This window comes from Mizuhopecten yessoensis, unplaced genomic scaffold, assembly GCF_002113885.1.
Source record: "Mizuhopecten yessoensis strain PY_sf001 unplaced genomic scaffold, ASM211388v2 scaffold10771, whole genome shotgun sequence".
Taxonomy (NCBI): domain Eukaryota; kingdom Metazoa; phylum Mollusca; class Bivalvia; order Pectinida; family Pectinidae; genus Mizuhopecten; species Mizuhopecten yessoensis.
In genome coordinates, this window is record NW_018408713.1 from 1,947,687 (window position 1) to 1,969,417 (window position 21,731).

Sequence of the window (21,731 nt, forward strand, 5' to 3'; positions counted from 1 at the left end):
CCCCCCACCCCCGAAATATTCTAGCACAGGGGGCTAAGCCATGAGTTTAACTTTTCGGTCACAAAGAGACATAAAACATCAACCTTTCCCTTTTCTGTTGTCATTGCCACAGTATGAAGACTTAAGTATACCAACTACCAGGTACATATTTATATACTACTCAATGTCGATATATCTATCAGAGATGTTAAATTCATTATTTGTGGATAAAAGAAAACATTGACTTCCAAAACAGGGTATAAATGAGCGGTGGGCACAGTGCCTAGGATATTGGGCCTGGGGAATACTCTGATAATAACCACGCTCCATTGTATGGTCACAGTGTTCCGAACTTAAACAGACTTGTTTGAAATTAGCCAGAAAAACCAATAAAAGTACCACAGCAGCATAACAATATACACCTGTCCAATGTTATGCAACAAGAGTACTGCAGGGCGGAACAATATACACCTGTCCAATGTTATGTCAAAAGTACCGCAGGGCGGAACAATATACACCCGTCCAATGTTATGTAACAAGAGTACCGCAGGACGGAACAATATACACCTGTCCAATATTGTGTAAAAATTGTGTGTTCCATTTGAACTTAGCCTTTGTCATTGCATAATATAAATATTGAAAAGTTCCATCAGAATTCAGCTATATTTATAGCTGGTCATATTTAGTTGAGTTACTGTGCAGAAACTTCAAACCAATCAGAGCGCAGTATGCTAATTAATTATACATGGATTTTGCTCAACTGTAAACTCAGCCTAAAGTCTTTGGATATTTTACATGCTAAAAACTTTCATCAAAATCAATTGATATCTAAGCAAGCTACCTCGCAAAAAGAAAAGCATGGACAGATGGACACTCATCCTAACATAATACTTCCTTCAGAAATTTTGACAGGACAGCAGTGTGTACAAAACTTAGATAGGTAGGGATAAAGGAAACATATTTTGCTTTCGGACTTACCACCAGACATACAATGATAATTCACATAACAGAAAACCCTATATTAAAACCTCTCTCAAATTTAAATGACAGGTTTTTGAAAAACAATATTTCTAATAGCTCACAGGATTCCCATTCCAAACCTGGTCCTACCTTATAATTGCCAGTTCATCCTGAATTTCGTCCTCAGTGACTTCTGCATCATCCTCAAACATTTTTCTGCAGAACACTACAAAACAACAAGTTCTGGTATTTTATGTTCCTTTTTAAAATTTAATCAGTATGAAGGGAGAAAATTAAGATAAAAGCTACATGGTACAATTTTATTTTAGTTTAGTTTCTTTTTCTACACTGGTTTCTGTTCAAGAAAAAGCTTGGGTAAGTGAGTGCATATTATTTAACTATAATAATGAATTTTGTACTAAATTTACTGCATTGAGGCCCTTTTAAAGGCTTTTTTATACAGTGAGCCCTGTTTTATCTGACCTAAGTATTCAATTACACTATCTTATCCAATATTATACTTCAATCTTATTACTGTGAATGACTCCAATCAGGAACATACCACACTTGATAATTGTAAAACCACAAAGTCAACAGTGTAGGAATGTGATGCTCCTTTGAGACTGCTTTAAAAACCAGGTGAGAAAATGTAAAAATGTTTATGAACCTTCCCCCTTCCTCAGTTTTTTCTCTGCTCCCTGGAAATCCTTGCGACCAATGAGATAACAGGCCATATTGTAACACATCTCGTACGACTCCTCCTGAAGTCCTGGGTCGTCCTGTCAAAATAAATGTTGCCACCAATTTAATTATGTAATTACAAAAGTATAATGTGACTTAATGTGATATAGTGTGATATAATGTGATATAATGTGATATAATGTGATATAGTGTGATATAGTGTGATATAATGTGTTATAATGTGACATAATGCGATTTAATTCTTAGAAGCACTCACCATATCTACTTCATCCCACAACTGGCGAGAGGCAAGTACTGCTGACAGATTTGTCTCCCTTTCCTCGTCATATTCGTCCTAAAACATAGCAACATTGTGTTCTACTTCACACTCGTTTTCTACTATTTTGTAATTTGGGGGTCTATTTGGGAAATCAGATTTCAGTTCATTGAATTAAACCAAGGTAAGGTTATTTTCCTAACAGAAGTACAAAGGTTTCAAAGATATATCTTATTTTGCACCTTTTCGAATTGTCCGCTGTTCAAAACTCAAATTTGTAGGCAATTTTCAAATGAATGATTTTTTGGGGGATATTTGATTCAAGAATTCACAGTTGCAATAAATAATGGGATCATGATTTTTTTAATTTCAAATTGTGGAGACGATTTGAATGAATATAATAACTAAAGACTACCATTGTACTGCATCAATAACTTGGACAAACATACCTCAGAGTTCTGAATAAGGTTCCTGTAGAGTTGGTAGCACTCCTCGTAGTTCTCTAATCTGTAAAGCTACAAGGATAAAACACTGGTCAGCACACTGAACAAAAGGTATATCAAGTAGTGTTGTATTTAGAAGTTACATACATACAAGGCCTTAAGCTTCAACCTTTGAAACCTAATTTGGTACAGTCTATGCTCTCTAGTCAGATGATGTTATGTTTCAGCATCGATGCTGTTGTGAGAATCAACATTTTTATTCAATGTGTACACTATTTGTTGAAAATGTATGAGAGTAATATACTCTTTCAAACTAACATACATTGAAGATTGAGAAATTTCATCCAATGGTGTATTGATTTTCCTTTTCTTCGCCCTCTCCAAGAGGGTGATTTTATCAAGTCTTGGGTACTGTATACTGGGAAATGTTCACCGGGGTTTAACTTTTTCCTTTTCTTAGCCCTCTCCAAGAGGGTGATTTTATCAAGTCTTGGGTACTGTAAACTGGGAAATGTTCACCAGGGTTTAACTTCACCTTTTCTTGGAGAGGGTGATTTTATCATTACAGCAAGCGTTGATAAATAACATGTTAAACATAGTGATCAAATGTGAACGAGAAATATGGGTTTTAATGGCCTATGGCAAAAGTTTGACAGAGCAAAACTTTCCTGGTGTATAGTGTAAATCCAATTCATAGCCCTTTGGTAGGAATTTCCAGACCTTCCAAACACATATATACGTGTTTGAAAGTGTCTTGTGTATATATCATGTCTGGGCTACCATATTTACAGACATACCACTTGTGCCAGTAATTCATTGGTCCTGTTGTCAGGTTTCTCCACGCTCCTCAGAGTTGCCAGAGCCTCCATTGTACGGTTCAGACGGTACTCACAGTACGCTTTCTCAAACTTCAGATCGCTATAAAACATAATGCTCTCATTGTTTAATCTGAAATATTGATGTGGTATGTTCAAAAAGAATTACCCGATTTTTATAACAAATTTTAATAACTTATATCATAATATTATGATCTGGATATTATATAGCATAACGAAAGAACATGAGAAAAAGTTCCACATACACATGTAATACTGTAAATTACATGTAATACTGAAGTCTATTTTATAGCCTCCAATCTACAATTAATACCACAACTTGATCCATTCTCTTTACTTTCATTTCTACAATATATTTGTCTACACAATTCATGGGACTGATACTACATACTAATCATACATGTTTTATTTAATCTATAACAATTGTCAAACTATTTTTTTTTCAATTTACACATTTTGTTGGTCCATACAAAATTAAAGTGCACAGAGGGTCCTAATATAGAAGAAACCAGAGTACCCTGAGAAAAGCTATGTGGTCATGCAGGTGACCCATGACCTTCACATCAGATCGGGGAATCGTTCCACAACAGTCTCGGTGAAAGCCGAGTGCACTATCCACCGTGCCACCCGACCACCCAGGACCACATAATGAAGTCTCAACACAATGAATACATTACAGCGTTAGTGGAGGATATCTTGACAATTCATACCACCTAACATTCACATAACCTTAACTAAAAAAATAGCATGAGTAACAATAAAATTGATCAATATTGACCTGTATAAATATGAATATTTAAAGTTACTTTTCTATTAAATTTATGTTGCATGTATTTTTTCTATAATAGTTCAAAGAAAAGTATAGGTTGCAGGCCTTTCTAGGGAGTTAGAATGTTTTGAAATTATTCTGATCTCTGTACTTTTGCAGAAAAGTATCAACATAACAAATATCTTGATAAGTAGTACAGTGACTAGGCTGTCGCGAGTTCTGGGGATTACATTCCTTTAGTGGTTTGCTCTTGTGAAAAAAGGGAATGATTTTTTTCATACATACATCATCCTTTATTGTAGTAAATAGGCAATCAAGTCAAACTCAAAAATAAGAGAAACACATATGAACTACATTGAAGACACAACATCTAGCACATTCAGACTCTCAACCTTGACAAAAACATTTCTGTCCTTTCATGGAAATTAATATCCTTTAATATCCCACTTTCCCTTTAAAAATGGGAGACAATCCTCATTCAGTTTGAAAAATAAACTTCTACATTTGTTGTACAAGTCAGCAATCGTGAAATAATTTATATCAACTTATATTAATCAATCTTGGATGGTAGTGTGCAGGTTGGTCTTAAAGTGGGAGGAAACTGGAGTACCTGAAGAAAACCTACGTGGTCAGGCAGGTGATCCCATACCTTTTCATGTGTGAATTGGGAGTGAAACCCCCAAATGCAACCATCTTGATAGGCAAATGCGCTATCCATTGCGCCACCCAACCAAACATTACTTAGAGGTACTCGATCATTTCATTACCTTGCATGTCCCTTGGCTTTGTGAAGTGCAGTCAAAGCCTCATCAAATTTGTCCAGTTTTCCGAGACATACAACTTTACAGTTGAAGGCGGCACTCTCCCCAGCATCTTCCTGTAAAACTGGAGAGTTTTTACACATTAGATGATGGACAGACACTATATTATATGAGTGTTATTATGAATCGTGTCTCCAGTCACCAATTATGATACTACAGTACATGTACCGCTAACAGTTTCAGAGTGTTATTTAGTTTTGCCCATAAGAACCCCATGGATATTTTTTCTTTCAAAAAATTCTATATCTATTTCCATTCAGAATGTATTATCATTACAAAGGAATGGTTTCTGTTTCCTCCCAAAATACACACCATTATATATGAAGTTTAAGATTTTTTTCTCAGCATACAAAATAGAACTGTTAATTCTCAGGTCTCTCTCAGTCTGTGTAACCAGAGTTCCACAATAAAATTACTTATATTGCCATCCACTGCATTCTCCTGATGGCATTTATCCTAATCAGTAGGCCTACTGCCTCCTACTTAAGAGACAAATAGTGGATGCCAGCCATCTTCTAGTGACTTTTTGGGATAATAATAAACACCATTCTCAATTGTTATTATAAAATATTCAAGCATTTTTAGCAGGAAAATGAAAATGTGTCAAGTCCACCAGACCAGGATTGAAATCCATGATTTCCAAACTTTAACGTTTGATGGACGCTTAACTAATAAACAGGTTGGGAAAAACCACCAACTTGCGTATAATACGCAAACTCGCCTATTATACGCCAGTTGGAGTATGGATTTGTTACTAAAAATAACCCAAATGGCTTTAGCAGTAACTTTTGCAATATATTATTAAAAATCGCATTAATTCGCGACAAGGTAAATAATATTTTGCTAAAAGATGTTTATTGAAAGCGTTCGCTACTTAGAAACTTGATGTAACTCTACCAGAAGTAATGCATCTATTTTTGGTACTTTCCCACATGCAAATAAAGTTTATTTTTGTATTTGCATGATGTTTCCTGACTAGATAAATGCGACTTGGACAAACAATTTGAAAAAGTTAAAATTAAAGGGATTTCGGCTATTTTTAGTAACAAATTCATACCCCAATTGGCGTATAATAGGCGAGTTTGAGTAATATACGCAAGTAAGTGGTTTTCCCCGACCTGATCAAGCTGCCAGTGTACATATGTTTTAATATACTTGTATAACAAAAGCACGTTTTGATCCTTCCCAAAAGATTTTAAACTCTGTGTTTCAACGTTTTTCCAAGAAATTTGCAGATTATTCACGGAAGTGTGTTCCTCAAGTATTCAATTTCCTTTCCAAAATGGATACATAAGTGGATACATTATTGTCCATCCCAAAGATTCCAAAATCTTAATTTGGAAAACCAATTGTGATCGATCGGTTGATACGTCATAAACTTAAAAAGATCAAGAGTGTTATAGCAATTTATGTATATTAAAGGCATACATAGAGTACTCATGAAATAATTACTACTTAAAGCACTTCTCTCTGGGTCTTACTTTCCATATGCTGAACTGCCACATCGGCACCAGCATGACTTGATCTGGTTTTACGGTAAAATTGATATTTTGGGAATTTTAAAAACGTAAAAAATAACATAAGTACTTTTGTTTGCGATCTTCAGTGCTCTTTCGAATTCCTGATTCTGTCCAAATCTCTTCAATTCGGCATATAATGCCGGTATGCTAAGCGGTGCCTGAGCCATTTTCCTCCTTCACGGAAACGGAAGTTTCAACAAATGACAAAAGGGAAAACGACCAAAGAAACTCGGACCAGAATTCCGGAATATTTTACGATTAATAAAATAAATTCAGTGTCTGTATTCTATTGACCAAAACTGTGCAGCAGTACTATTTTTTTCCAGTTCAATATGATATTTTGTTTTTAGTGCATGCAGTTACATCAGAGACGTATACTACTTTATATGTCTCTGGTTACATGTAAGTTATTTTGCATCATGTTATAAAATCATATTATTTTGTAGTAGACCTTTTTCGTTTTAATAGAAAGTTAACAATTTCCGTACTTTTTTAGCTTGTTCATATGTTTTCAAATGAATGTAACAAATGCAATTTGAAAATAATCATTGGGCCTACCATTCTGGTCAGGACACGCTTGAGATCAACCAACTGCATGACTATCTCCTCTTCAGAACTTTTTTTTTGATTGCATGGGCATACTACCAGGACACCGTCCTGGGCCTAGAATCATAATATAACCGACACCAAAGTTCAAATTTGGTTGTTACCCAATTATGCAATTTTACCTAAATGTTTACGTTGATATGTAATTAATTGTAAAATTTCACAAAATTAGAAAAGAGCTAAATAAAGGCTAAATAAATTTTGGAGTGAAGACTGTTTCATAACCTAGGTATTGTTTTTACCCTCTTCACCAATTGTTTATCAAATAAATAATGTAATGCAAACATTACAGGCTTTATGCATTGTGACGTGACGTCATTGTATTGTTGACATGACGTCATACAATTGGTATGAATAGCGTGAGGGGAATCCCCTCGTCTTAACCCTAGTGCGAGACTAATAGAATCTATCACTCCCTTGGGTGAGCTGAAAATTCTTGACTAAAGAGGGGATGTGGAACATTCACAGGATGGAAAAGATGCTCTTCACCAAAGTTGGTAAAAGTTGGGGGCGGCACAGCCTCTGTTTATAAAAAAAGAGGCCCAGAGGGCCTGAACTTATTACAAACTACTATAATACTGCAACTATTTCCAATTATTGGCTTTGTCTCTCAGCAACACCTGTCCCTCACTAGTCCTCTCCTTTCTGCCCTCGTGAATTGGGGTGGATTTTAAACTGGACAAAAGCCTTCCTGGAAAATATGGTACAACGAGTAACGATAAATGGTACAACCTCAAACCCAAAACCAGTCACAAGTGGAGTCCCACAAGGGAGTGTTTTAGGACCAATACTGTTCCTAATCTATGTCAACGACATGCCTGATATGTTAAGCTGTTTAGGGTTTTAAAGGAAAAATTGACGGACAGACGATGAATGCCACAGTACGGCATAAGCTCACCACTAAAAACATTAAACCAACTCAAATATCAAACACGAATATATTTTATTCACAAATATGTGTAAGGTTTTTTTTTCATGTCATGATCTTATCTTTTTAACTTGAAATAAAGGTATAGAAACATGTGAAAATGCCATACCACTTCCACATAATAACAAAATACTAGGGTAATGGGATATTGGTGAAATCATATATATACTAGAATTATCCCTTTTTAAACAAAGTGATAAATTAATTGCACACTGTCACACTAAATAAGAACTACAATAAACATATTAAAAATCAAACCACATAATTGAAAAATATCACGGTGCTCGTAGGTGACTTCGAAAAAGTGTTGTCGTCATTTTGTTTTTAACATAATAAATCATAACAATGATAACACAATGTACCTACATTATATATGCACAGATACAATGGAGTCACACACATTCATACATTGTTGGTTTAAAAAAACAGCAACAAATTTTCCAGGTTATTAAATGAAATAATAAATTTCACATAAATTTACATGCTATCCGACACATTATACCCATGATTTTCATTAGATTTACATGAGAGTTATTCCCCTTGAATTTATTTGTTAATTAAATTTAACCACATTTTATGAATAATAATTACTGGAGTGTTTTTGATAGAGGCATATAGCGCTTGTCTCATGTGTGAAAAAAAAGTCCAAATTTAGTATTCATAATAGGTATTTTATAGACTTGATCAGTGAAATTAAAGGGGACACATGTGGCAGTAAGGTAGCATACTGCATCCTTCATTTCTCGGAAATGATATCTAAAAATTAAAAATAAAAATTTATCAATCAACCAGGTTCTGGGCCCATATTCATGATACTCTTCTCATCTCAAGCAAGGATTCTGTGCTCAACCAAATTTCTTGTGACTCATGTGACAGTCAGATAGTTAAGTATGAACATTTTAAACAGATTGAAACTCTCTAAAAAATTTCCAAAAATGTTGACAAAATATGATTTTTTTATTCACTGATCACCAGAAACTAGAACAAGAAATTTAGCTTGAACAAAGAATCTGAGTTTGAGCTTAAGAAGGGTAACAGGAAAATCGATTAAAGATTTCCATTTTAACCAAACCATCTCCACCTTCCTCCCACATACATAGCAGAGCAAGGAAAAAATAGAGTCATTTTCTTAACAATTTACGTACAACAATTTAATCGTTCAGATTTGTAACTCTAGACATTGTATGACAGGAATCCACTTACATTTTCACAACATTATGAATATATCAATTTAAAACTACTCTTCACTTTTTAACGTCAATTCTATAACTTTGATGTGCTTAAAATTAATTAGTATAAATGCAACTTTCAAAGTCCCCAAATAATGTTAAACTGTGTTTACCAGTAATTCAAGTCTTTTAAAGTAAGTGATGATTGTGTTGTGATACACTACTGTGTATTGATTTTGAAAACAATGTGAATGCTCCTCAGTTCTCAATAAATTCAAAGAAATTGCTCATAAATCTCCTACAGAACTTGCTAAATATATTTACTTCCTTCTTTTTTTGATCTCAGTATAATGCTTTTCATAAGTCAGACTATCTCAACATAAGTTTGGGGAGGGGGGATCTCATCAAAATGAGCACTTTCTTTGAGGAGGCATCGAACTAAGAAAGAAAATTCAAGGCTTTCTCTGCTGTATGACATTTATCTTTCTACAGTTACATAAGGTAAGTTTCTACCCTCTATGTATGTGTGATCACCTACTGACGGCGAAGTTTTCAACCCGGGTGAGTTAAAAAAAAAAAGGATTGATTGGAGCTACCCTAAAATCTCAATATTAAGTCTGATTAGAAAACATATCTATCTCGAAAGTAAGTTTGCTTTGAAAATAAGCCAGCAAATAATAACTGAAAAAACTTATAGTCTACTTATAGTCTACAATGTAAGTAGCCCAAATTAGTTTTTATGGTAAATTATCTCGATATTCTGTGCAATATACAACTATGACATGGACTGTTTAAAAGTATTCAAGAATAAGCAGCACATGCATTTCAGTCTAAAGGGCAAGGGTATTATTGCAGTTAAGCTGGCCAATACCTGAAGTGCACAAGTATAAGAAAATTTGATACAGGTATCTGTATATAGACAGATATATGTTCACTACATCTTAAACCAATGGATAACTTTAAACCTATTCTTAAATTTGTACGTTTATCAAGAAAATAAAATGCAATTCATGCCAAACACCCAAGTCCCTTTAGATTGTAGTGGAGTCCGATCATCCTGGAATGCTATGACAAATTTCAATATTATGGACACCATTTTTATCACTGAAATACCCGCTCGGTAGTGTTAAATTCCTAACATACAAAATATATTCACATCCATAAAATAAGCAAATGTTCCCCCTAGTAGTCAGGTCTGGCTGTGAATAGCTTTACAAATCTTTAAAGCATATAATTAGAATTTTTTAAGATTTGTAAGCTCAAAGATTAGCACCGTATGAATACATCAATGCTTAGGAAATACAAAACATTCTTTATTAGTGCCCTCGATCCTGTCTTTTGGTCAAAGAGTCCCATTTCCTCACCTTAATTCACCAACTACAGGAAAAAGGGTTGTTGGTTCCATTTTTAGGTACAATATGAATTTAATTTTGGTGAGATTTCTTTCAGTAGTTCAGAGATGAAGTTGCTGGAAACAAAAGCAGTCCAGGCAACCACTGTATGCTGATGTTATATTTGGAGTTCACATATTAATGTAGTTTAGAAGTTTATCACATGTTGTGCAACAACAGAACTTGTGAGTATTTTGTCCAAAATTACCTAGATTTGTCAGGTAATTAGGACTTATGTTTTTTTCAAACTGATTGTGAAATAAACAAAAATACTGTTAAATGTAGTTCTCTTTTCACAACCACATATTCCCAAAACTTCCTTCCATTGGTATTGGCTGAATAGTATTGTAATTTGTAGTGCTGTTCCCAAACAAATGCCACCAGCATTTAAAGATTGAAATCTGCTATTGTACAGCTTTAGTCTAAGAGCGTACTCATATATATATACAACTCTTTACTGATTTTGCAGATTTTTTAAGTGTCATGTACAACAACAACAAAATACCAACGCATATTAACATGTTGGCAATTAATGCCCGATAGATGCTCCTTTTTTTTCAGGCATCACAATTAAATTTGAATAACATATTTTTTTATATATAACTATTAAAAAAGTTCTGGGATTCACAAATCAGATAAAAATAATCTTAAGCTGAGTGGAAAAGTAATTAACTTGAAAACTGGACTTGATGAACGATTATATATTAAGCTTATTAGATTTGATAAATCACCTACAGGTGATGTTTAAATACTGTGTATAAGATTATTTTTCAAAGCAGCAATATTTTTGCAATTTTACGCTATGAAGTGAATATGCAAATTCAACAGCGAACATAACATATGTCATATAACACTTCATACCTTACAGTCTCAAAGCTATCAATTAAACACTGTGCAAATAAGTATTTTCCCACATAAATATGAAAATATCACAGCACAAAACCAAAGCCATAAGCAATACAAAGTATAACCCAAATAAAATATTCTTAAAACTAGAAACAGAACCCAGAGATAAAATTAATATCCCCAAATCATGAGATCTCAAGATCATAAACTTCTGATAAGTCTATGTAGTTTTACATCTTAAATGCTTGTTTATGTAGAGTATCTAGTTCAATTTTATGGGTAAGTGCATGATTACTTAATAAATGTATAAAAACACAGGATAGTTTGGAAGTAAGAGACCGGTTTTAAAACACCCCATTGCAGTTTACTATATAACGGGAAATTTTAGACCTAGTATAACTTTCCCCTGTTTTGCCTTCATACTGAGGGCAGATTTATCATTACAGCAAATATTAGTAAAAAGCAAAGTGTATATAGTTATTAAACATGAGGGCAAAATTAACACTAGGCAAATATGGATTTTATAGGTAAAGGGCGAAAGTTTGACAGGCCGAAAATTTCCCGGTATAAAGTAATCATTTTATGTTAACTGAACTTGTACTAAGAGACCGCCTGAAATAGAGGACCACTAAACAGACTTATCAAGGGTTGTCTCTGAATAAAGGTGTGACTTCATGTACCTTTAAATGTCTGATATGTGGACATGACAAAATCATGATTACCCAGGTAACAAAATACCATTTGTTGATCATGGAGCCAATTTTAAGACCTCCTGACATTGACTGCATGCATGTAGAACACAGAACTACAATCTTAAATACATGACTGGGTGTAAAAACACTCACTTAAGAAACAAATGTTAATCTTTCTGCTTTTTCCAATATTGTAATATTAAACGTATAACCGGTTATTTTTGCAGGGTATTTAGATGATTGCAAAATTTTGATCCATGAAATAATATATGACGTGTAAATATTTATACAGCCAATATCTACTAACTAATCTTGTATACCAGTAAAGTATCAAGCAAGCATGCCTGCAGGATAACTCAAATATTCTGGTAATACATGAAATATGATTGTTTGAAAGATATTGCAAGTTTTATGGCAGGTGTATAAAAGCACCGAGATCAGTTCGTAGGTAGGAACAGGGGATTGATTAATTGATATGTTTAAACTGAGACCAGCCAGGTTTTTTTTTATCTAACATCAGGATTTGTTGTGTGTTTGGAAGTTGACATCAGGAACATCTGTGTAATTAAGAAACTCCTTATCTTCAGAATGTGAAATTTTTATTTGTGTAAATTCAATCTGTTCACTTTGAGTAAAATTTTGAAAATGAAGACCTGCAAGAATAACCCACTATACAATATTACACTCAGGTATTTGGGGAAATTTTATGTCGATTTTGAAATTTATGTACACCACTGATACTTGGGTGTTTACATTCACCATTTACTGTTACAGAGTACATCATAATTTAATTTGACCATAGCACAATGTACTAAAATAAGGTCATGGTAATATAGATTATAAATTTACATTATGTGTGCTGTAAATTCTAGATCTTACAGAATGAGATAAAGGGAGGTAAATCTTCCCTTATTCAGGACTTATTCAATCAAGCTATTGTTAGAATCTTAAGGATCCCCGACCACTACCAAAATCTGTAACTGAGCCTTGGAAACTTGTTTTTTCTAGCATGACTATGGCTATGATAATACATTCAGAAAGAAATGCCATACCTTGCAGGGCTACATGGAAAACATAAAGACGAAATTAACAAAACAACCAACAACAAAGTTATGAGTGTACAAATTTAGTGGTACTAGGCTGGGATTCCAACCCTGGGGCCTGTTCATTTATGAGGAACAACCAGTTTGACCATTTATAAATGTAACAATTTGGTATATAAATCCTAGTGAACCTGCAAATGTTTATGCAGGCCTTGCAAGACTTTGTCAAGGCTCGCCTTAAAGCAGCATCAGATAACCAAGTGTGACCTTATTTAATAAACAACAACTGTGGTCCGACAGGTTTGACAATTTAAACAAAAACACCCCTTGACTTCAGACTTTTTTATACTTTCATTCTAACCGACTGAGTTAACTCATCAACAGAAGTGACCTAGCTCAGCTGTGCTACAGTTATGTCCAAAACAAAATTAAGGAAAGGGTACTACCAGTATATATACGGGGGGAAAAAATAGTGCAGTGGGACAGGGATCCTTAACAGGAAGTAATCTTTTGGTGACCATATACATGTATATATTTTTTTAAATATTAATTACTAATTATTATGTGCATGATGATAACAACAATATTTAACATTCTGTGTATTCTGGTATTCGTTATTAATAAAGCTTGATCCAATACTGTATGCCGTGAAACCATCATCCAGTCAAATTCTCGTCCTTCCCTGGTAGAATCCGTTTTAATGTAGTGTTAATTTCGTCCTTAACATGTTATTGCTAAGTATTGTATGTTGTGTACATATTTTCACTGTCATGATACATTCGCCCTCATTATGGACAACAAAAAAGGCGAAAGTTAAATTGCAATGAAAATTCCCTGGCTTCAGTATGTCCTTCAGATGAACACAACCTTGACTCTTTATTATGTATGAAATTGAATGGAATCGCGATTTCAACTGAATATTAACTGTTCATCAATCAGGACTTCTAAAATGTCTATCAATTGCAATTTTGAACAAAAAAATGAAAAATTGAGACCCGATTTAAGTCAACAGTGAATAGTTCACCTACATTTTTTGTCAATTGTAGTTATTGTAAACAGCCACAGAAAAGTGATATGTGAAACCTGAACACTTAGGTAAGTGTAGAATCCAAAGTAGTTAGCTCCTTTATTATATCATATATATAATAGCAACAAATCAATTGGTTAATGAAAAATAAAAGGTTTGTGAAAAAACATCCAACATATGGTAAAACTTGGTGATAATGAAAGACTATTCCTGATCGCTTTCCCCGTCACTGGAGAAGTTCTGGCAGGCCAGACTGGCTGGGGTCCCTGAGGGTACGGCCGAGTGTGACTGTTGGCGATAGTGGTCAACCCAGTCCTCCAACATCCGCTTGACCAGTAGAGGACGCTTCCCTATTTTCTGAAGGGCCACAAGACTACCACCCTTTGTAACAGAGACATCTAGCCACTCCCGTAACAGAGGTTCCTCTCGACCTACCTGTTACAGACAAACAATAGAAACCATTATTAATATAAGGGGAGATAACAACACCGACACAAACACAATATGTTGTTAGAAACACAGCTAAAATGACCAATCATGGTCTTATAATTTCCCATGGAGTGTGATCCATGAACTACAAAACAACAAATACTTTTCACCTTTCTTAATACGTGTATATCATTGGTCAGTCCTGTTTACCTTTACGTTCTATGTAATTGACCAACACACATTGATGGCAATATATGAGGAAACATTGTTTGTAGCCTAACATAAGGAAACTGACCTTTAGTCATGACCTTTACAATGTAATAAGACTTTCCATTCTAAATAAGTATATATAACAAAATAACATTTAAACATATTTATATAGAGTGCTGATATTTGTTAATGAATTTGACACAGATGCTTGTACAAAATACTGACTTCAGCTGCTTGTATAAAATACTGACTTCAGCTGCTTGTGGTACAAAATACTGACTTCAGCTGCTTGAACAAAATACTGACTTATTTGTACACAGTGCTGACTGAGATATTTGTACAATGTGCGTGACTGATATCTACAAATAGTTTTGACTGAAATATTTGTGTACCAGTTAACTGCTGATCCCAATGTTTGCTTACAATGCTGACTTAGTTCATACAATGAATACTATGTGGATTTTTCATACACTTACCTCTGATGTCCTTAAGAAATGCACTGTAAGTAATTTCCCTTCTACATCAACTAAAGGAAGGTAAGTCATCTGTTCCTCCTCTGAGGTTTCAATATCTGCTCCCGCCCCGATGACATCACCTGTGGTCATTTCCATGGGAACAAGGGCTGAGAAGTGGCCGCGTGTGTAAGACAAAGTGACAGGGGACTTCCAGCAGAACCCTCTCTCCCACAGCAAAGGTAGGTACACACCTAAAACATTAGCATATACGTGCCATAAAAGAATATATGTGTAACTACCATATATCTCATGTAAAAATACCATTACAACTATTCTCATTCTCCCATTTTAAGGGAGTAAATAATGGATCCTTTCCCCATAGACACTAATTAAAGGAATGGAAAAACAGTGTCAGAGTAAATCAAAATGGCTGGGTTTTTTTTCTTTGTTTACAATAAACATAGGATTATTTTGAACCCAGATTGGCTAGTTTTATCATCAAAAGAATTAACTTGTTTGTCTAGTTTGCTCTGGTCTAAATAAAACTTCCACCCCTCATAAGTTTCAATCACTATAAATAAGGAATGGCTGACTAAATGGCTATTTTTATCAAATCTGTTCAAATTTTTATCTATTTTGAGGCTGACAGACATACCTTGGAACCGTGCGAGTCCAATAGTTTCCCCACGAAAGCTTTTAACATACTTTACGCCGTACACTATAACTGGCCTCCTGAGAATGTGAGCTATGGCAAAAATGTGGATTTGTTCTAAAGAAGCACCTGTTATAAAACAAGAAATTGTTCGTGACTTTAATAGACATGAGCCAAATGATGAATAACTCTGCAAGAGGTGGACTTTACACCATTTGAACACTGCACTAAAACATACCACAATTGCATCTGTACAGAGTCAATTATTTATCTGAAATACACAAGATCAATCTTAAGAACACGATATTTATCTAGAGAGCACTAGATTACTGGAGTAAAAGATATTTCAACATGCTTTACATAAGATTTATCTTAATACATTAGATTTATCTGTAATACATTAGAATGATCTGGAGTACTAGTACATAACATCTTTCTTCAGCAAATCAGATTTATCTCGCGCATAGTAAATGTATCTACAGTACATTAGATTTACCTGGAGTACAAGCAATACTGAGAATGTCTGCCCAGTCATTCTGCCACTGAGCTTCGTCAAGCGTGAATTGAAGCATCTCTGCATGCATCGCTTCATACTCTTTCCAGCGAGGATAAAACCTGTTAAGTTAAATCATTCACTTACAAATGTACATAGGGGAGAAAAACATTGTGTCTGCATAAAAATTATACACTATTGCTATATAACAGCTGATTTAATACTGAGAATTGTGTTTCTGTATTTCAATTATTCACAAAGTCATGATCAGTATAATTTGTAATTGGATTTTAATAATTTCTAACCACAAACCTTTCCACCTTGAAACCACATATTCATCAGATTAATTTTCACTGCATAAAGTATCCTAACCCCCGGACAATGTGTAGTGTATGACACCAAGTTGTCTCCCCTTGACCGTACTTACATCATGGCTGCGTCACTGAGGCTGTTGGACATGGCTTTCCTCAGAGTGTTGTCGGAGTCGAAGATGCCCCAAGTGGACTGGAGGATGGAATCTAGGAGACAGTCACCGGCAGTTCTGTTCCATAGTGCGTACAAACGACTGCCCAATCTGTCTGTCAGCTCCACACTCCAGTTTACAACATACTCATCCTCCAATTCTGTAACAAACACGGCCTTTTTTACAGAACACATCAACAGGCTAAATAATCACAATTAAACAATTTTACATGTTTCACATACTTTGCACGCGTGGAAATATCAGTCCATTCTGTTACATAATTATATTATTATAATTCAAATATATATATATATATATGTAGAAAAAATAAGATTAACGACGGACTTATACATGTATATATAATTCAACAGGGAAAACCGTGAAATTTTCAATTTATTACAATCAAAACGTTCGAAGAAGAAAATGTTACAGTTGGGGATATGATAGCATAATGTTTGGTGCCATATTCTAATGACATCATGCTTGACAACAGTAATGTACAAAGCAGCATGCCATTTTGAATGGGCTACTCAACAAAATTCTACTGTTTTCTGCTATTACATTTTGTATTAGATTAGATTAGATTTGCTTCATAAATGGTATCAATTATGTAGGTAAATTGATACCTTGGTGAATGCAGCAAAATGTACCTTAAAACCAACCACTTATTCTACCACCACTTCACCTGTGTCTGAACTGAAATTCTGCAGCTTTGAATGAAGTGAATGGAAAGTGCCATTCTGATTGGTCAATACCAAAGGTTATCTTTTCACACTTTGACCAATTTCACTTTTGATATATATCTGTCACAATGTAAAAGATATTAGTTACATCAAGCTGACAGAATTTAATATCTAACTGGCAAAAATCTAACAAATATATATATAATACCCTTTTGTACATCTCCATCCATGATTTCATCAAACAGTTGACTCTGGACAGTGTTTGGCAAGTCTCGAACACCTGTACAGTAGAAAAAGAAAGAAAAAATCAAATACACAACAGAAGAGGCACAACACTTTATAATCCATTGGCTGTACATGATATTTCAATCAGTTTCTTTATCAGATTTTTAAATTTTTAGGTTGGGTAACTTCACAAAATTGAATATGTATCTTTACTCTAAAATATACTAGCTGTATGTATACCCTCATTGGTTTGGGAGTGTACCTGGTAAATGATATCAAGTATTTTTGCATAAGTTACAGACAAACACTAACAATAAGTTGAAATTATCAACATTGAAAATACATGTGTATATTTATTTAATTCATATAATTTCTTGTAAATTCTATACCTTTAGAATTATTTTGAACAAGTGATTCCCACCATTTATCAAATGCATGGATGTAACATGTACATAAGTTTACACAATACCTGTTGGTATAGCAAATGTAACACAATCAGTCAAAAACTGGCATGGGAACTCTCCCTTTCTTTGTCGAAGCATGGCCAATATTTCGCGCCGGATTTCCGAGGCTAGATCAGCACTGAGATGAGACGGCAGTCGCTTAACAGCTTTCGAAGGGGCTTCAGTGCTAGTGAGCAAGGCTGCAAGCATGTCTTCACGACGAAACCTGATGGCAAGATGAACTAAAGTGTATCCTACTTCAAATGCACTTGGTCTGTTGAGCAGAGTGACCTCTTCCTGTGTTAACTGTCGAGCAGGATCTCCTCCTGCACCTACAAATGTTTCTACTGGGCGAGAGTCACCATTGACGACACCATTACATGCACTTAGCCACAACCAATCATCTTCTTGCATGCAATTTCTAATTTGTTTAAGTTTACGTTCAGTTTCACGTTTCTCCTCCTGAACATGTAACCCTGCAGAAGAGCACGCTGTGCCGATATCTGGTGAACGCATCCCTAGCTCACGTCCAGAGGTACCAGCTGCTAGGCTGCTGGTCGGAGACAAGGTCTGTTTTGTTATAACACTTGTTTGCTTGAGTGAGGACCCTGATACATTTGATGAATTATTTTCTAAGCTTGTGGCCGTGGAGGATATTTCGGGCGAGGTTCTTCCCCTCTGTAGACCACACATGACACACCGTGCTGTCTTGGGCCAATTTTCATATGTGCATGTTTTACATGTCCATTTTACCTTTGCATTACAGGTTGCAAGGGTTTTGTTATTAATATCATTAGTATTAATGGCTTTAGCTGCCTTTGGTGATGAGGGAAACTCTTTGTTTTGAGTGGTCTTCCTTCGAGCTCTTAAACTCTCTGTGTTTGCTCCTGATAGTGTGATGGGTGGAGATTGTTCAATCGCAGGACTAAGACTACCAGAGACAGGCATACGGGATCTGGATGTCAAGCACTGAGAACACTTTGTAGTCTTGGGCCAGTTGAGGAACGTGCAAGACGTACAAGCCCATTTCTTGGTAGGGTCAAAGCTAGCACTACTGGGCCCGGATGACAGATTACTACTGCTTCCTTCCTTGTTCTGGCCCATGGTGGCGGCCATCTTGTAAATGTCCTGCTCCTCATTGTGTCTGTCTGTGATGAAGCTTGGCGGTCTGTGGGCGTGGCACAGAGTGCATCGCGTGGTGACAGGATAATTCTCATAGGTGCAGTATTCACACGCCCACTTCTCTTTCTCTGTCATCATGATCACCCATGAGCCCCGCCCATTCAAAGCTGCAACACACAGGAGTATGAAAAATTAACGGAGATTAAATTATTGCTTTCAGAAATGTTTTCAACCTTCTAGAAACCTACCAAAAACTTCAGGTGCCTGATGGGGAACACTAAACACATATTTTTTTGGCCTGGCAATAAAACTTTTTGTCCATTTCTACAGTTTCTACATTTAATAAAAGTATAAAATGTATATACATGTAGCTATGTATACAGCTTTTTGTCCATTTCTGCATACCGTATACATTTTATAATATATACAGTATACACGTAGTCAAATTGCCAATGTGAACATTTTCACTTTATACCTGGTAAATAGTTTGAAAATGTTGAGTCAAAACATGAAAAAAAAATTGCTAGGCCTTTTTTTCTCTCCAAAATTATGGGTTTTTTTAATTTTGTTTTGTTCCTGTGTATTATTTTTAGCAATTTGATTAAATTCTATTTACATATATCAGTATAAGCATTCAGTATTTTCTTTTACTAAAATATCTCTTTAATATTTTGTCTACTGGTACATGTATATATGCCACATGAGTTTTATTTTTGTATGACTTTGTATGCTAAATGCTATTTGATCTTGCTATCTGTGATGCCATTTCTACCAATTGGCAATGTGATAAATTTCTAGTGTTTATAATATTGTCTAATATACATTGAACATTATATATAAGATTCTAGCTCTACTAAACTAACATGTAAAAACTACAGTTACATGAAACATATAAAAATTCCTGTATCTTGTGTCATTCCAATAGAGTAATGCCCAAGGGTTGAAATGTACCTATTTATAATAGACTAAAAATGTAGCGATATAGATATAATTGTAATATTTAATTAATTTTATTTGCGCTGTAAAAATATGAACAAATAGTCCAACTCATAGCATTTGCAGTCTCACAATTTATACATATAGAATAACATATAGAGATTTGTAAATAAAGGTAAATGTAGCGGAACTGGACTGGGTCGAACGTCGGCGACCAGGGTGGTATAGAGCCTTGTATGTCTTTGAAGTCAAAGACTTTATTGTTAAGGAGGGACCATGGAGGTAGCTCAATTGGTAGAGCTTCCATTTAGAGTTTGGAGGGTCTCAGCTGGTTCAAACCACAGTCTCCATGGCCATGCATTTTTCCTCTCCTGTTACAGTGGTACCGGTGACCAACCCTTGACCGTTGTTTCAAGCATTTGGTGTATGATTGGGAAGGGGGGGGGTGGGGGAGGGATACCCAAACCTGGGTTGTAAAAAGGAAGGAGGAATGTAGCAAAACTGGACTGGGTTGTTCGTCGGCAACTAGCTTAGGTAGCTCAATTAATTGGTAGAGGGAATGTCTAGAGTTAGGAGGGTCCCAGGTTTGAACCACGGTCTGGCAATGCATTTTGCTTCTCCTCGTTACATAAGTAACATCAGATGAATCCACATTTAATAATCTTGTTCTAATTTACTTACATTCTAGTTTATAGAGCTGCAAAATTTACTCGGTCACCTCAAGCTCCTATTAAGGCTGATTTCGAAGAACTCCATTCTTATCGTCAAGTCTGAACGAGGATTTAGATAAAGTTCTTTCAAGAATCTTCTCCTGATGGGAACATGATCCACTTAGATAAATAGTATATCAGCTGTTATTAATTAAAGGCTCATGCTCATGTCAGGATAATGACAGACTGACATATAAATTACAACAAAACATCAGTTCACACAGAACACAAATATGATTACATGTATGGGTTGGTGAAAAGTAGGCACAAATATAATGCAAAAATAATTAATTTTGATACAGGATACAATTTCTTTCCGCTGTTAATGTCGACATTTATCCCGTATTGTGTTAATTTCCTGGTGAAACTTTCCGTCTCGTCCTATAATTATATTGCCAAATTAAAGTGTCATCGTAATTTATGAAACGTGGACTAGGCTATATTAAGGATGACAAATTGTGAAGCCCATAACACACTTCTTTGCACTCCACGAATATCTGCAAGCTAACATCGTCGGTACAGCCTGCAAATCGTCTGTGTCAACAAACAAACATCTCGGATGTCATCGCAGAACATCCCTATGGATGCACCTAAATAACGCGTTTTGCATATCTAATACGTTTATAAGATTTAAGAATACATGTTGCATTATCAGGCATCTTACTATAATGATGGTTTTAACGTTTACCTTCATGCTGCTCTTATTTCTTCAACTATTCCATTTTTCACAAACCAAAACATTGAGGGCTGCCATGTTTATTATTGATAAATGACGTCATTATAGGACGGAATAAAGATACGGAAAGAAATTGTGCGGAAAGAAGAGAGTCTGTGTTGCCTCCCCTGATATGGGTTCGAGTTTACTGTCCACATTTCCTCATCTTCTCAAGCCTAAACGGCTCTGTTCATAATGACCACTTCG

The 21,731-nt window shown here is 35.1% G+C and overlaps 2 protein-coding genes across 3 annotated transcripts in view; both read right to left on the reverse strand.

Annotated features, from left to right (window-relative positions):
* The window catches only part of LOC110462334 (signal recognition particle subunit SRP72-like), an 18,601-nt gene extending 12,130 nt beyond the window's left edge, over window positions 1–6,471 (reverse strand). The window contains exons 1-7 of the mRNA XM_021516269.1: window positions 6,354–6,471; window positions 4,713–4,830; window positions 3,138–3,258; window positions 2,347–2,412; window positions 1,898–1,975; window positions 1,607–1,718; window positions 1,090–1,165 (exon numbers count right to left, since the gene is read on the reverse strand). Coding sequence (XP_021371944.1) covers window positions 1,090–1,165; window positions 1,607–1,718; window positions 1,898–1,975; window positions 2,347–2,412; window positions 3,138–3,258; window positions 4,713–4,830; window positions 6,354–6,453 — 671 coding nt within the window. The 5' untranslated portion in view covers window positions 6,454–6,471. The remainder of the gene's footprint in view (window positions 1–1,089; window positions 1,166–1,606; window positions 1,719–1,897; window positions 1,976–2,346; window positions 2,413–3,137; window positions 3,259–4,712; window positions 4,831–6,353) is intronic.
* Window positions 6,472–7,818: 1,347 nt separating this feature from the next.
* On the reverse strand, window positions 7,819–21,583 carry LOC110462281 (ubiquitin thioesterase ZRANB1-like). Of its 2 annotated transcripts, XM_021516192.1 has the most exons (9): window positions 21,498–21,583; window positions 20,781–20,929; window positions 18,068–19,330; window positions 17,582–17,653; window positions 16,655–16,850; window positions 16,231–16,349; window positions 15,738–15,863; window positions 15,104–15,333; window positions 7,819–14,423 (listed from the first exon to the last, which is right to left on the reverse strand). In XM_021516192.1, exons 3-9 carry the CDS (start codon window positions 19,299–19,301, stop codon window positions 14,193–14,195), a joined length of 2,208 nt encoding a protein of 735 aa, XP_021371867.1. In that variant the 5' UTR covers window positions 19,302–19,330; window positions 20,781–20,929; window positions 21,498–21,583; the 3' UTR covers window positions 7,819–14,192. The 2 variants fall into 2 exon arrangements, with proteins under 2 accessions (XP_021371867.1, XP_021371866.1); XM_021516191.1 differs by lacking the exon at window positions 20,781–20,929.
* Between the last annotated feature and the right edge of the window lie 148 nt (window positions 21,584–21,731).

What these genes read in the sequence shown, in the direction of transcription:
- LOC110462281 (XM_021516191.1), bottom strand. Translation starts at nt 19,301, where the DNA reads ATGATGACAGAGAAAGAGAAGTGGGCGTGTGAATACTGCACCTATGAG. An exon ending in TACATTTGCTATACCAACAG is followed by an intron (nt 17,654 to 18,067) that starts GTATTGTGTAAA and finishes TCTACTGTACAG; the next exon opens with GTGTTCGAGACTTGCCAAAC. An exon ending in CAGTATTGCTTGTACTCCAG is followed by an intron (nt 15,864 to 16,230) that starts GTAAATCTAATG and finishes GTTTTATAACAG; the next exon opens with GTGCTTCTTTAGAACAAATC.